Source organism: Mus pahari, chromosome 21 (genome assembly GCF_900095145.1).
Source record: "Mus pahari chromosome 21, PAHARI_EIJ_v1.1, whole genome shotgun sequence".
Classification (NCBI taxonomy): Eukaryota; Metazoa; Chordata; class Mammalia; order Rodentia; family Muridae; genus Mus; species Mus pahari.
In genome coordinates this window covers 38,752,041-38,768,770 of record NC_034610.1, presented here as the reverse complement: position 1 = coordinate 38,768,770, position 16,730 = coordinate 38,752,041, and the positions used below count along the sequence as shown (strand labels likewise).

Here is a 16,730-nt window from a genome sequence, read left to right as displayed (position 1 = left end):
GAAAACAGGACTACTTCACATGCATCCTTTCCATGAAGTTAAAGGAAGCTAATGACCAGGTTTGTATTTCATTAATGTATTACCATTCTCATTTAATTTGTAGAATTGTGTCATCTCCTGAATCGAGATCCCCCTGAATTTGAGCATCTGCATAACCTAGAAAATTAGTCCCATATTTTATTCTTTTAAGAGATATTTGAAGAAAATGATTATATATGAAACTCTGGTAATAAACCTAAAAATCAGCAAACACTTGATTATTATCTATTATCATTCATATTATCAAATGCTATAGGTAAATTGTTTACATTTATTTTTCAATTCCTGTGCCCAGGTGATTATTTCATACCTTTAGTGTGGGTTAGGGATGTTTAAAAGGAAGCTTAATGTTCCAGAAAAATCACCTTAACTCATTTGGAAGGAAAAATGGCATGAAAAATTCAAGTATTAGGCATTTAGTATAGGTAGCTTTTAGAGTTTAATAAAGACAACATTTATGTTTTGCTTACAAATGGAAAGGTGTTTATTTGGAGAAAACTGTGACATCATGCAGAGAAAAAAAAATGCCTGAGATCCCATACACTTGTAAGTTGGCAGATACAAGCACTAATGCTCATCAGAATAATACACATCTTATTATCTGTGCAGAACCAGTCATTTTGTAACCAATTTCAGGCTTCACAAAAATTGTCATGCAAACATATAAGTAACAGTATTGAAATTTGGAGCATATTGTATTTGTTTTACACATACAAGGTGACTCACACTCATATATCAATTTATAATTCATAATAAAATGCCATCATACTTTCCAATACAATATCTAGAACTTACAAACCTTTCTATAAATTATAATTATAGAAAGAACAATAAATATTGATGAACAATTATTAAGTTCCACTTTGAAATTTTTTTTTCAAATTAAGATATATGTATATGTTACTATATATACATATATTCTAATTATGGATAAAATTTTCTCAGAAGAATGATGTAATTTATATTTCAAATAATGGGAGTTTAATTATTACCTCTCATTAAATTACAGAGTCATTATGGAAATGTTCTCTATGATTTAAGATAAAATGAATTTAAAGTAAATATGCCACATTTGCTTGTTGAAACACCTTAAATCTCAAGGGAATTTGTAAACCAATCTTAGCAGGAGATATATATGAGTTATATGTGTGCAGTATAGACGTGTATGCTGTAATGTAAAATTCTTTCTATTCAGACAAAAGTATTTGCTTTGCGCTTGGGTCAATCATGAGCTCTCCTGATGAATTAGCTAGGGAGCAGTATAAATGTGGACATTATTTAGTTCTGCTTTGCTCAATAATAATGGAAAAACTTTGAAAATGGTATTTTCCAAGAGTGAATTAGATAGTCTCCTTTCACAGTGCTATTTCTTGCTTTGTGTTATGTCCATTGAGCAAGACAGAATTGGTCACCACATTCTTTGTGTTGCTTTTCAAAGAAGTCATTCTTACTGCTGAAGAGCTGAGGAGGTAGCTGGTGGACCTCTCAGGATAGGACTTCTGCCCACAACAGAGCTGGCTGTTGAAGTGCTTCCTAAAGCTTTCGCTGAGCAGGTAAAGAGCAAAGGGATTGACACAGGAATTGCTGAAACTAAGAACCCGGGCCACTAAGGTGACGATCATGTGCCCGAGAGAAGGATCTATCTCCTTGTAGTTGAAAGACCTATACAAGTAGAGGACGTGGTTGGGAAACCAGCAGAAGACAAAGCAGCCCACGAAGACCAGAACAATCTTAGCCAGGCGTTTCCGTGTCTCCATCTGCGAAGAGCAAAGACACCCACTAGTCAAAAGGAAATGGAGTCAGCCGCAGCCACAGAGGCAAGGTTAGTCAGAACGTGAGGCATTCCCAAACACAAGACCTGCTTCCTCATCACCTTATCAAAGTGACTGCTCTAACAGCTTGACAAGGACAATTATGGTTACCACATCATATTCTTCTGAATATATTTACTATTATACAAGATCAGATGATAAACTATAAATGACTATCTTCATGTCAAATAGTAATCTTAATGAATGCCTTAAAATGTTTTCCCTTTACTTAAGATAGGATGGTGTTAGTAAAATCATAAATTATTTTGTTTATATTAAAATAATAAATTAAACAAAATACATTCAAGTGTAAATATATTCTAAATATCAGAGTATTTAAACAAGTAAAAAAATGACCTGATGAAACAGGACTAATTTTTACTCTATATATCATTATCTATTTATCTCCTCTGCCCCTCTTTAATACAAGTAGATAATAAAAAAACAAACAAATAGACATAGATTTAGGCTCCTAAATTTCAAAATATTTTTTTCTGGGATTGGAGAGATGGCTCAGTGACTAAAGTCATATGCTGCCAAAACTGACAAACTGAGCTCAATACTCATGACCCACATGGTAGAAGAAGAACTCCAAAAAACTGTCCCTCAAACTGTTACACACACACACAAACACACACTATGGCATGCACATGCATGTTCACACACACACACACACAGATAGATGATAGATATATAAATGGATGGATAACTATAAATGATACATACATACATACATACATACACAGATACATAGATACACAGATGCATAGATATATAGATGATAGATATGTAAATGGATAGCTATAGATAGATGATAGATACAGACATACAGACAGACATAAATGGATACATAGATACACAGATACATAGGGAGATGATAGATGATAGATATTGGTAGGTAGGTAGGTAGGTAGGTAGGTAGGTAGGTAGGTAGGTAGGTAGATAGGTAGATAGATAGATAGATAGATAGAATAATTTTTAATTTGTAAGAAAAATATCAACACTAGTAAGGTAAATCGGATTAGATTTTAGGGTTGTTTTTAATAGAATGCATACTATGCTTACTGTTTTGTAAGAAGGTCCTCAGAGATGTAATAAGTAGTATTCAAAGTTAGACATTTAATATTTTAACCTAAAGTCTTGAGTACAAGATTTAGATCATATTTCCCATTTGCTTAAATGGTTAAATATAACAGGTGAGGGGGGACAGTATATTAGAAGACATTAACAGCAGTCACTACGCTTTCTGAGATGAAGCCGCTAGTCAGCACTCAGAATACTCCAGAAAGAACTGGAAAGTCTGAAAGGCAGAGTGAGTGTAGCCAACATTTATGAAAAGAGTGCTGTGGTAATGATGATGCATCTCTGTGGGCTAAGTTGGACAAACCAACCATTTTAAGAAGTGTGAGTGTGGAATTTAGAATCCTCTGTGTGTCCTCTCTAGATGATGAAGCATGACTGTAAAACTTCCATGGCAGTCTGAAGCTAGAGATCCAATTTCAGGTAAGCTTTGAGATGGTGTCTTGGCAAGTGTCAAGAACCAGTTACCCAATCAGAGCTTCTAAGTCTTCAAAGAGAAATTTGCAAAACAATAAGATAGAACCGATGATGATGAGAAAGAGAGAGAGAGAGAGAGAGAGAGAGAGAGAGAGAGAGAGAGAGAGAGAGAAGCTGTGACTATACAAGAAACTCAACTTAAAAGAAGTAAAAATAAACAAATATCAAATGTCCCATTATAATACAAATTGGATTACAGAATTCTGAGCAAAGTATCTAGTTACATAAAGAACATGATGCTCCTATAGCATGGACATTTGGTTTCCAGGATCCCAGATACATGGGTAACAAATCATTCATTTACCTGAAACATTGAGTCACTATCTGAGACTTTAAAATGAATGCCAACTCTTCATGATGACAGTTCTTAATTAATGAAGGATATTCTGCACCATGGCAACCTCCACCTGCTTCTGATCAGTGGCTCACAGATCCATTCTCTTATTCCATCTAACCCGCCACTCACACTTTAGTAATCTCGGATTAAATTTGGTTGCCTTCAAATTGGCAACAAGTACCCATCACTTCTCTGTCACCTTAGAGTTTTCTCTCCAGGAATATGGAAATATACAACAGGAAACTTTCACACCAGGACATTTGTTCACTTTTGCTTTCACACAAATAGCATTAACCAAAATTATCAGTGCATTTTCTTTAACAACATCAACAACAACAAATGGAGCTAATCTACATATTACCAATTTTCAACTCCTTTATGTTCTTTATGGAAAAGGTTGCACAGTTACCAACCACCAAGTATCAACCACCAGCTGCCTTTGGCTTTGCATTCATTCTCTCTGCTTCTCTGCAGTTTCTAGAGGCTCCTCTAATGCTACCCACTCAAGTCTCATGATCAGCCCTTGGCACTGCCCCATGATCATTAAAGAGATATCCTTCTTTGCTCTTTCTGATGCCCTTACAGGGATACCAGAAGAAGATAGTCAATTTATTCTTAAAATGTTAAATGTTCAGATTGATGATCTTTAACTTTGTAAAAATATTTTCATGTAAAAAGTTTAAAAACAACCATTGATGTCTTTTTATTTATCATCCATGCATGTGTATGCATATGTAGTCATGTGTGTGCATGTGTGTATGATGTGTGCATATGCATATGTGTGGAAGTCAGAAGCTGGCTTACATGTAATTCCTGCTATCATTCTCTACTTTATCTTTACAGATTGGTTCTGTCACTGAAACCTATGCACACATAGTAGATTAACTGACCAGAAATTTCCAGGGAACATCCTGCCTACACCCTTCCCCCTCCTGCTGTTAGAGTCACAGCCAATGGCTGGGTAGATCTCTTCACTATGTTATACAAGAACATGTAAGAAATTCCCCAAGAATCCTTTCAGCTAAGGCAAATGAATGCCCAGTTCTGTCTTTGTATTTCATGGGATGGACAATGCATGAAATAAAACAGAAAATAGCAGTCACTAATTTTGACTAGCATCCTTACAAACACACACACACACACACACACACACACACACACACACACACACACACACACATCCTGAATCAGCTTACCTGCTTTTTAGTATGTTCATTGTACTCTCCAGGAAGATTGTGTGCACTTTTAATTAAAGTCTTTGCAATATGATAATAATAAATGCTTATGATAACAAGGGGTATGAGGAAATAGACAAGAAAAATGAGCACTGAATGAATCTTTGGATGTAACTCATCTGTTTGTGGGTAGGGTATGCATGCTGTGAAACTGCTGTTATCCAAGCTACCAATGCGTGCTACTTCCGAAAACACAGCCTCAGGGACGGCCAACAGCACAGAGACCATCCAGATGCCCACTGCCTTCAAACTGGTCCAAAGTACCACTCCAGAGGTCTGCATGTCCATGGGGTTCACGATCGCTCTGTACCTAGGACAAAAGTCTCAAGTTACTCTCTAGGAAGAAAGGAAGGAGAAGGGTGGGGGCAGGAGGGAGGGGAGGGAGGAAAAATAAATCTCACTGGCAATAGAGGTGCCAACATTCCCCCCCCCCTGGCCATTTCCTAATGTATGAAAGATACAAACTCCCTGGCATATCAGTGCCTACCATTCATTGCAAGTTTTTGTTTTGTTTTGTTTTGTTTTTGGCACAGAACACAAGAAGAGAGAGGAAAATATTTTAAAATGGATTTTTCTGAGCAGTGGAAACCGGCTTTTTCACGATGACTTTGTCTTAAGTCAGTGTACAGTGCACATTGAATGTGACCAGCTATTAGATTTTTTTTATTTAAATGCTTTCATTTCCAACCTATCATTATAATTGCTTTCTAAGGAAAATAACTGAATTACCAAAGGTCCACAAAACAATGCGTTTGAGTTCTGCCTTGATTCTATCCTCATAGCTTTGGTGTTTGAGACTTTGAACATTTTTCCTTACCATCAACAAACCCTAGACACTAGTCCAGAGCGGGATTTTTCTCCACAATCCAATTGAGAGAACTGATAACTGAAGACTTCCCTGTCTTGATAGCTTGATTTGCTGGTTTTAGGTCACACAGAAGCCTCTCTTCTCGTCTCTTCTGCATTAGTGGTAATGGGCAGTAGGATCAGGTGGCACAGGACTCACTTTCTGAGATACTGAGTCTTAATCTCTACCTCATCATGCCCAACTCCACAGCTCTAAGGAGTGAAAGCTCAAGCGAACCAAATTGTACAAAAGCAAGTTACATTTGTCTTTAAAGGCATTTGAAAGTATATCTAAGAGATAACAATGTATAATAAAAAGTAATTTCAGTCAGACTAATTTGTTATTGCCTACGATATCATTTAGAAAAGAAGCTTAAGTCCTTTCTATTTTCACTGTGAAGTATGGATAAAAACATCTCCCTCCTGACGGTTCCATATCTATTGACTGATCATGCTTATCAGGAAACTCCTAAGGGCAAATCACCAAAATACATAAGTACATAGGTAAGGTGGCTAAGTTTAATCTTTTAACTGAGGGGGAAGAATAAGACCGATATTCAATCTCTATAACAAGCCTTCTTTTAGATAGCAAAGAACCAAAAGGGACATTCTCAATGCCCTTCATATTTTTAAAAAATAAAAGGAAGATGCCTCTCCCCATAGCATATCTGGTAAGACACTTTCGGGGAATTAGTTATAGGTAATTTAAAATACTAAATTAAAATATCCTCGACTGGGTGAATTCTGAACCCCAGAAAGTTATTGTGTAGTCCAGAAGAGTGGAAAATCCAGGATGAAAGCTTTGACAAAGCCAAAGTGAGAGTGTCTTCTCTTGATGGCAAGTGTTAGATACAAAGCAGGCCCCTAAAATGACAGTGCTGGTAACAGTGTCCTAAACAGAAGGATGCTGGCTGGGTAAACAGAATGATTTTATTGGGAAAAAAGAAGCCCAAACTCAGCATTCCTCGGGACTTTTTTTTTTTTTCAATTATTTTATTAGATATTCTCTTCCCAATAACGGCCGACTAGGCCATCTTCTGCTATATACACAGCAAGAGACACAAGCTCTGATTAGTTCATATTGTTTTCTCTAGCTCCTCCATTGGGGGCCCTGATGGCTGTGAGCATCCACTTCTGTATTTGCCAGGCACTGGCATAGCCTCACAGGAGACAGCTATATCAGAGTCCTTTCAGCAAAATCTTGCTGGCATATGCAATAGTGTCTGCGTTTGGTGGCTGATTATGGGATGGACCCTTGGGTGAGGCAGTCTCTGGATGGTCCATCCTTTTGTCTTAGCTCCAAACTTTGTCTCTGCAACTCCTTCCATGGGTATTTTATTCCCTATTTTAGGGAGGAATGAAGTATCCACGTGTTGGTATTCCTTCTTCTTGATTATTTTGTGTTTTGGAGATTGTATCTTGGGTATTCTAAGTTTCTGGGCTAATATCCACTTATCAGTGAGTGCATATCAAGTGACTTCTTTTGTAATTTGGTTACCTCACTCAGGATGATATCCTCTAGATACATCCATTTGCCTACGAATTTCATAAATTCATTCTTTTTAATAGCTGAGTAGTACTCCACTGTGTAAATGTACCACAGTTTCTGTATCCATTCCTCTGTTGAGGGACATCTGGGTTCTTTCCAGCTTCTGGCTATTATAAATAGGGCTGCTTTGAACATAGTGGAACATGTGTCCTTATTACCAGTTGGAACATCTTCTGGGTATATGCCCAGGAGAGGTATTGCTGGATCTGCCAGTAGTACTATGTCCAGTTTTCTGAGGAACCACCAAACTGATTTCCAGAGTGGTTGTACAAGCTTGCAATCCCACCAGCAATGGAGGAGTGTTCCTCTTTCTCCACATCCTCGCCAGCATCTGCTGTTCCCTGAATTTTTGATCCTAGCCATGCTGACTGGCGTTCCTTGGGATTTTTAAAGACTGGTTTCTGTTACCAGGAAAGCCTCTACCTCCTTTCACCCCTAGCAGTCACCTGGACTACCTGGGCAAGGGCATCTCACTCCTGATCAGTCTGAGCATCCGGCTCTGTTCAAAGATCCCATCCTGGAGACTGTCATATAAAACCTACTTGCTTTCCAGACCAGCTGCTAGCCTCTGTTCTTAGAGGCAGCCTGGCAGCTTGATCCCCCAAATGGCTTTCTTTCTACCCACAGAGTGGTCCAGTTGGTGGTTTCACTGTGCCCTTGCTCAAAGTACATAAGTAATGTCTTCTACTGGGTCTTTCTGGGATACTTCTCACATTAGCCCTACTCTAAAGACCTAACCACACCCCAAAGGTCCTATTACCCATTACCAATGCTTTGTGGGAAAAGATTATGGTTTACAAATTTTAGGAGGACACAAATCTTCAGATTATAATATGCACTATGACCCTAAAAAGATGGTAAAGAAACTTAAAATCTTATTATAAGATTACTAGCCATAGGCCAAAATTCATTTAGGAAAATAAATCCAGCAGGAGAATGGGGCAAAGATAAGAGGGACCATTTGAACAGGTATGATTCTCTTCACCTCCAGCAAGAAAGGGGAGCTGTAGCTCAGGAAGTCTCTTAATAATACCTAACAGAATGAAATGACAGTAGTGTAAATTCTATAAAACAAAGAATTACAATACAAAAAGAACAGATTACCAAAGCTATCAGTACTGCAATATAGCTTACAGTTATTGTTTGTGTTTGTTTGTTTGTTTGTTTGTCTGGTTGGTTGGGGAGACAGAAGTACTAGAAAAACCAGGATATTGTGTATGCAAGGCAAGTGCTCTCCCACTGATCCATAGATCCAGCTGTGAAAGAATATTAATGCTGCTAGCATATCTTTAAAAGTATATAAAGAGATAAGTAAAGCCATCTAATGCATATTAAAGTGGGCATGCTTTTTCATGCTTTCTTCAAATATTTACATAAAACGTAAAAAAGATGTTCTTCAGAAGATGTTACATTTTCTCTTACAAATAGTCTCAGAGAGATATTTCTAATTGAAAGCAGAATTAAAGAATAGCCAATCCAAAGGCAGATATAGAGATGTATAATCATCATTCATTTATTAAGCATCAATGAATAGACTTACTCATCAATTTGAATCTCATTCATGTCTGTATGTGGTATAAATGTAATGGAAATATAAATTTGAATTTAATCATAATACAAATTAGAGAATTAGATCATTTTTACTTCTTGAAAAAAATCATCAAAACATCTCAAAATCTGTTTCTTTAAGCATGTCTACTTAAAGCCCCCTTTCTTTGCTTATCAAGCTTTATAGTGCAGAAAGGAGGGCATCAAAAGTCCAGGTGTGAACCATCTGTTGACAGAAGCAATGCTATGTCTCGTTATTGCTTCTCTAGTGCACGGGAGAATGCTGAGAGCAAACCGTGGCTTCTTACTAAATGGCTGTGGGCTTGAGTAATTAAGAACATCATTAATGAAGAGCACTTGTGGTAAGCGGAGCTGTTCAACACTGGGTTAGGATAGAATGGTGGCATTCAATGGCCACTGTCAAGTGATGTTCAATGGACATCGAGCCTCTGAATCGTCTATGACTGCTGTGCAATGAGGAGGATAGACTGGACTTCTCCAATGACTGAATGATCCAGAGTCTCTCAGATGAGAGTTGAGACAATTCTGCCTTTACTTTACTAATATGTTTCAGATCTGCATGTAAGTCGTCCTTAGAAACAATTTTCAACAGGACTGATGCAGCAGAGGGCATTTGTGCCTCAGGCTTCCTGCAAGCTGTCCAGAGTAGGGGGTGCGCAATCACAGTGACTTTCTGGAAACAACAGAAGTCTGTTGTTTAGAGAAGCAGATGCCTTCCCTTAAAGCATCACATCATGTTGAAACTGCTAGTCTTTTCTTTTTCTAAATAGGTAACAGTAACCTCGGAGCATGTGTTCTGTATTATTCTATCACACCTTTCCTGGTAAAATATGTACAAATAAAGGCAGCAGTGAGGACCCAGCTGCAGTAATATTCGGCCTGGCACATTCCCTCCTTACTTATCATGTGTGGCACAAATAAACAAGTAATCACGAGCTATAACTAAATTGCGGAATCAATAGTAATACTCAGCAACAACACAGCACATCTTAAGTCAATGAAGAAGGAAAATGGAAGCAACCTAGCAGGGATTAAAATTAATGGAGTAAAAGACATAATTTACTGCATTCTGGCATAATATAGCATATTGTATTTAATAATAAAGTCATAAATTAGATGCAGAAATTGCAGTTCATTCTGTGGCTATGACTCTGTAAAAATCACAGCTGGATCCATACTATAAGAGGTAACTTTTCTTTTTGAGATGATAATTCAAAAGCTCTCAGAAAACACAATTACCTTTAGTTAAAATACAGGTCACCCTATAGTTGTCCATTTTCACTTTCCTTACACCTGTTTTCTTCCCTTTTTGTCCTTGTTATATGTTTTTGACATTTTTAAAACTTTTAACCTTCCAATAAAACCCAAATTGAAAACAGCCAGGGTACTCAATGGTTGAGGCAATCCACCAGTCTTTATCATAATAATCCCCCTGGTATGCATATGATGACCTCAAAAAGTCCTAAATACAGGAGGCTCTTCAGTCTTGGGTCTCTGAGCTAGGCAAACTTGTTTCCATGACAATAGACTAGAAAACTTGTTTGCAATGAACTCAAGCTCTGATCTTGCTACAAATGCCATAGGAATGTAGATCCTTTTTTTTGAAAGGATGGTTGGTGTAGATTTCACTGATGGTGTTTGCTAAATATTGTGTTTTATTCTAACTACGTTTATTTCTTTAACAGTCTGATTAAAATAGGTTACCTGAAGAAGGGCAGCCAAGCTTCGATGTCATATGTTAGCTTTGAAGTTTAAGTAAAACTTTCTAAAAGATAATGGAACTGGTACCGAGAAAACAAAATAGGGTTCAGAAGGTATTTAACAACTTTAATCACTTTTCCATGAGCATTTAAAAATAGCATATTTTATAAAATAAGTATCTACTTAACAACAACAAAAGACACTCCACTGAATATTGTCTTACTTCCAATAAAAATTAACTCTTCAATTCCCAATTGGTATAAGGACATTATAACCAGTCCCAAGAAACTCAAATCCAGACTCATTAATAATTCAATATGCAAATTAATAAAGTGAGTGAATATCATTTTCAAGTTAAATTGTTTAGCTAAATAACTTCAGTCTGGCCTTCATTCCCAAGGCAATGAAACCACAGTTACAAAAATGATCCCTAATTATATACAGTGCCTCCAGTCACCCACTCAGACATTCCTTCCTGCAAAGACCCGAAAGCACAACGCAGGCAGCCAGGGATAACAGCTGTAGCCTCCAGATTTTCCTCCCAGAAATCTCAGGAGGACTTACATTATCCAAACTTAAGGATCTGCACATGGAAACGTATACTAATGGATACAGCACACTGCTAGAGTATGTGGAAGCAGACTTGTTAACAAAGGTTGTGTTCATAGCACTGTCTTAAGGCAAACTTTAACATTTAGCATTATGGGGGTGGGGAGGAAATCACTTGATTTCAACAAGAAATAGAAAACCATAATATTTTTAAACAAGTTGTGAGAGTCTATTTTTTGAAGAAAACCTATTATTCTAATGGTTTCCCTCAGATGAATATTTACTTCATATTGTAAATGGTGCATAGGCTGAACTAAGAAGCTCCCTAAAGTTAAGCTTAGTGTTCTAACATAGCAGAATATCAGTAAAGTACACTGTGCAGGTTTAGAGAAAGAAAGAAAGAAAGAAAGAAAGAAAGAAAGAAAGAAAGAAAGAAAGAAAGAAAGTCAGTCAGTCCCAGGAGACAATTGAATTTGAACTTTTTCTGTACTGTAGATCTTCTGTGCATAGTAAGGTTCCCCAAGTGTGTGGTGCAATTTTAAGTATTAAATACTTTTTTTGTAATTTTAAACTCCACTTCTCATTATGTTTTAATTCGACTCACTAAGCTTTCCTCATATACATATACTTTCCTTTCCCCCACCTCTACCCCTTTCCTAACATCCTTTCCTCGGCCAGCATACGCCAATTCCCAGTCATCCTAGCGCCGTGCCCCTGTTCATCTCTTTCCCAGTCTGTCCCTTTGCTACCTGTATTTTTTTTTTTTTTTTTTTTTTACCTGTCAGCGCTGAGGGCAGTGAGAGTGAACACGGAAACCCCCACCGAGGTGAGCTGGATGGCCGGAATGAGTTTGCAGCCCAGTTTGCCGAACACCCATTCATCAAAGAAGTAACGGGAGGCGTCCACTGGAACGCAGGTCAGCAGCAGCAGCAGGTCCCCAGCTGCCAGGTTAGAGATGAAGATGTTGGGGACACTCCGCATGGCGCTGTTGGTGAGGAATATCTTCACCAGCATGATGTTGCCCAGCAAGCCCACCGAGATGATGATTAGGTAGAGGGATGGTATCACACAGCGGATCACCAACTCCGCGGTGGTCCCATCTGAGTCAGGCAGGAAATCCTTTTCCCACACCCCGGGTACCAGCTCGCTCTCATTCTCCTCCGCGGGAAAGGAGAGGTTGGGGAGAGACCTGGGGGGCATGGTTTCTTTACCCAGGGAAATCGCAGGAGTTTTCATGCACTCGCGTGTCTCGAAAGTACAATGAGCACGACGTGCGTTTAGTTCATTTGTCTTTGATCCTGGCAAGTTTGTGGCTCCTGGGACTAAGCCACCGCGCCAGTCCTGCAGAGAAGTCTGTGCGCGCTGCGCTCCAGTGCTTCCCCCTAGGAGAGGTTCCCTTCTCTGCCGCTGGTTTGCGATTTAAACTCAAAACAAAAAGCAAAGCAGCGGAGCGTTTATTCTATCTTTAAGGCTTAGTTTCCGCTATTAGCAAGCGGGAGAACAAAGGTCAGTCCCTGTGGGACCCAGAGCCATACCTGCCTAACTGGTCCACCTCCCACCCCCCAGGAACGGAAGTCATCCAGGAGCTGCTGCACAGCAGCTGAAAAGCTGCCACTGACTCCGGGCCGTCTTGTGTTCTCCGCACAGCTTTGCTCTTCTCTCCACTGATCCGGTTGTACAACTGCGTAGAACTGAAGGGTGGCTGAATCTGTTTTCATTCTGTGTGCCCATATACATCCATCCTCAAGCGACTCCAAGCAGGAGGAGCCACACAGGAAGTTTGTGAGCCTCTGAGGACTGGAGATCTGAGTTGGCAGGTCCCCAGTGCTGAGACACTGAATTTAGCAAGCCAGCCAGGGACAAAGACTCCTCTCCACTCTTTTCTATTATCCTCTGACTACCCCCACCCCAAGTCTGGAAACTCTTTCCTATAGTTGATGCATCTTTAAACTTATATTTTATTGTGATTCAGCATGGGTAAAGTGCACATCTCTTAGATGTATGCTTTACTATCAGGACAGTCTAGTAGAAACCACCATTATGCCTGCTTTAGCCTTAGTTGGCTCTCCCAACTAAAAACTTTTCAGAATAAAATCATCCTCTGACCTCGTCCCTCATACATCTGTGGGAAGTACACCTGCTTTGAGACGAGCAGATGTGTTATTTTTGGCTATCTAGAAACAGATTGTTACCTATCCATTCTCATGTTCACTAACATTTGCAAGTTTCACAACTTTAGCTGATTTAAATGAAATGTCTATGAACATCTTTGCACATGGTTTCTGGTGCACACACTTGTATAAATATCAGGCTTGAATTTGCTAGTCTCAGAGCTAATGTACATGTCGTAAAACTTGTTTTTAAAGATGAATCAGCAACTTGTTTTTCCTTTCATATTAGTGTGATGTTAACACTATCTGCATGTGTATGTATATACATATGTGTGTGTGTGTATACATATATGCCTATAGTTAATAATGTCAGTCAGACACTCAAATCTAATATATTCATTTTCTGAAGTGTACTGTTATATGTAACCCAGGGTGGTCTTGAGTTCTTGTGCTCAAGTAATTGATTCTCTTGCTTCATTTTCAGGAATTTGGAACTATAGAACCTAACCCTGCAACCAAATTGACAGTTTAATAATCTGTCAATAGGAATAACATGATTTTCCGAGTAACCCCTTGTGATGGTTTGTATATTCTTGGACCAGGGAGTGGCACCATTTGGAGGTGCAGCCTTGTTGGAATAGGTGTGACCTGGTTGGAGTAGGTGTGTCACTGTGGGTGTGGGCATAAGATCCTCACTCTAGTTACCTGGAAGTCAATGTTCCACTAGCAGCCTTTGGATGAAGATGTAGAACTCTCAGCTCTGCCTGTGCCATGCCTGCCTGGATACTGCCATGCTCCCACCTTGATGATAATGGACTGAACCTCTGAACCTGTAAGCCAGCCTGAATTAAATGTTGTTTTTTATAAGACTTGCCTTGGTCATGGTGTCTGTTCACAGCAGTAAAACCCTAACTAAGACACCCCCACACTGGAATTTTACAACGAAAAGACTGCTCAGGGCCAGTGAACTAGCTTAGTGCAGAAAGCAGCTGTAGTGCAAGACAGACAGACTGAAGTCATCCCTTGACCCGTGTAAGGAATTGGAGGAGAAAAGCAACCGGGATGTACCACTTCTGACTTCCACAGCACACCTGACAAAACAAGAACAACAACAACAATAAAAAAAATGATGATGATTATAAATAAAATATTTTAAACTGCCTAGATATAATGGTTCCAAAATTAAATGAGTAACAGCTTTGTCATTGGGGAACATGTGTATGTGGGTTTGAATATTAAAAGGTAAAATTAAACAATGGGAAGTCAGTCAAGGATCCCTTTAATGTCCTAGCCATGAATTTATAAACTATACGCAGGTGCACACACACATGTCAGGTAAGCAGCTTTTCAGACACCACCTACCAAAGGAGATTTCACACAGCAAAGTGGATATTGGGATTAAAATCAATTTTTTCTAGCTCAATTTCAAGTACTTTTGAATCTCACTGCTTAGTCCATTGCAACATTTAGACAGGCTAAATGGAAGCCTCATGTACATTTCTTTCAATAAATAAATACCGTTTCTAGTTTGTACATTATACTTTTGTAAAATAATTAACAGTACATATGATTTGAAATGTGTCTCTAAAATTTTACCTCCAAGGCTGTTTGTCTTTTAACATTCAATCTCATTGTGCAAAGTAAAATTTTAAAGAAATTTTGAGAGGTCTCAAATTTTCTAGATCAACATATTCTGCTTTATTGACTTTTTACTTTTAATGTTTTTCCTTGTGATAAAATTGTATCACTTACACCCTCTAGTCACTCCTCTCAGGTCGAGAGCCTCTTTTTATTTTATTATACTTATTGTATATGTGTCTGCACATGTATAAAATATATAACGTGCTGAATCCATTTGTGTTGTTTGTGTATATATGGTTTCAAGGCTGATCACTCTCCTGTGGAAAACCAACTCTGATAGAGGCTCACTGTGACTCGCTCTCAGTAATCATTGGTTGCTGTAGTTCTTTGTCTAGGGGCAAGACTCTGATATTACCCCTTTCCATTAATATTATCATTTCTATTGATATTGCCATTGTTGTAGTTATTATTCGTGAAGCCTTTTAAAGGAAAGACTGCTTACAGAAGACTTCCTGATTGTCTGGCTCTTAAATCTTCCTGAACCTTCTTGCTTGTTATTCCTTAGGGCATAGATGCAGGAACTGTGACATACGTGCATCAACTGGGACTGGGCTCCCATGATCTCCGGGTTGTGTCCAGTTGTGGCTTTCTGTGATGGTTTCCATTTGCTATGAGAAGTGTCTTTCATGAGTGGGGATGACAGTGGTGGCTACTCTTATTCATGAATATAAGGATAAGATTTAGAATACAATATGGAATCAATGCTGTCCTAGCAAAGTGGTGGCAGTAGATTCTCTCTTAAGTCCATGACCTCACTACCCCGAGAAGCTGACTACATTAGTACCATACATGGTTTCTCTCCCTTGAGTGGGCTTCAAGTTCAATTAGATAGCTGTCGGTTGCCATATTCACGTGAAAGTCACTTCTTGCAGCGATTAATATCTTACCACACTGGTAACTGTCATGGCGCAGAGGAGCTGTGGCTAGCTAGATAGGGCTGTTGAACTGAGTTCTCCTCTTCTCAGCCTACAAAGTCTTTTCAGGAACCAAGGAAGCTATACCACAGGAAAGAAACTGTAAGGTCAACTCCAGATTGAATTATCTGAGTTGTGCATACTAAATGTGTGGTATCTTCAGCAACAGGGGCCCACTCAGCTATGCTAGCAGATATCCAAGTAAAGGGATTCATAGAAAGAAGGCTTTTGTATTGAATGATATTTGTGATTTTGAATACATCTATATGTATTTACTTAGAGGTTAAGGTTCATGGTAGAGAATTATAGACAATATCTGAATAATGATTATTTTATTAAGAAATTGTTTAAATGATTACAACTACACAATAACTATAAGATGCATCACAAAATTCCACGTATCCATAAGATGTGGATATTATCTGACTTTTCAACACACATCAGAAATAGGCATGCATGAACTGACGGACAAAGTGCTTATTTCATTTAATATGCCATCCAACCCCTGAGAGTCACTTCTCATTGGTAGACATAAATAATCTTTGAGGTAAGCATTTAATTATTGTATTTTACTGTTGACAACTAAATGAGTAAGGTAAGGTGTGCTTAATTCTACAAACATCTTAATAAAACTGTAATGTTGAAACTAATGCTATGAGTTCAAGGTTTGTTATATTTCTTTGTTCTTGAAGAACAATAATAACATAGATAAAACCATTAGAGATGGATCTCTGGGTAAAGTGTTTGCTGTGTATCCATGAGGAGCAGAGTTTAAACACCAGTATATGCATAAAACCTGGGCATGAAGGCACATATCTGTTGTGCCAGCATTATAACAACAGAGACAGGCAGATCCTACTGTCTTCTTAAA

General features: G+C 38.4%; 1 protein-coding gene across 1 annotated transcript; it reads right to left on the bottom strand.

Annotated features, from left to right (window-relative positions):
• Positions 1–494: 494 nt before the first annotated feature.
• On the bottom strand, positions 495–12,911 carry Nmbr (neuromedin B receptor). Its single transcript, XM_021221776.2, has 3 exons — positions 11,972–12,911; positions 4,941–5,289; positions 495–1,796 (listed from the first exon to the last, which is right to left on the bottom strand). The coding sequence occupies exons 1-3, from the start codon at positions 12,427–12,429 to the stop codon at positions 1,395–1,397; spliced, it is 1,209 nt and encodes a 402-aa protein (XP_021077435.1). The 5' UTR covers positions 12,430–12,911; the 3' UTR covers positions 495–1,394.
• Between the last annotated feature and the right edge of the window lie 3,819 nt (positions 12,912–16,730).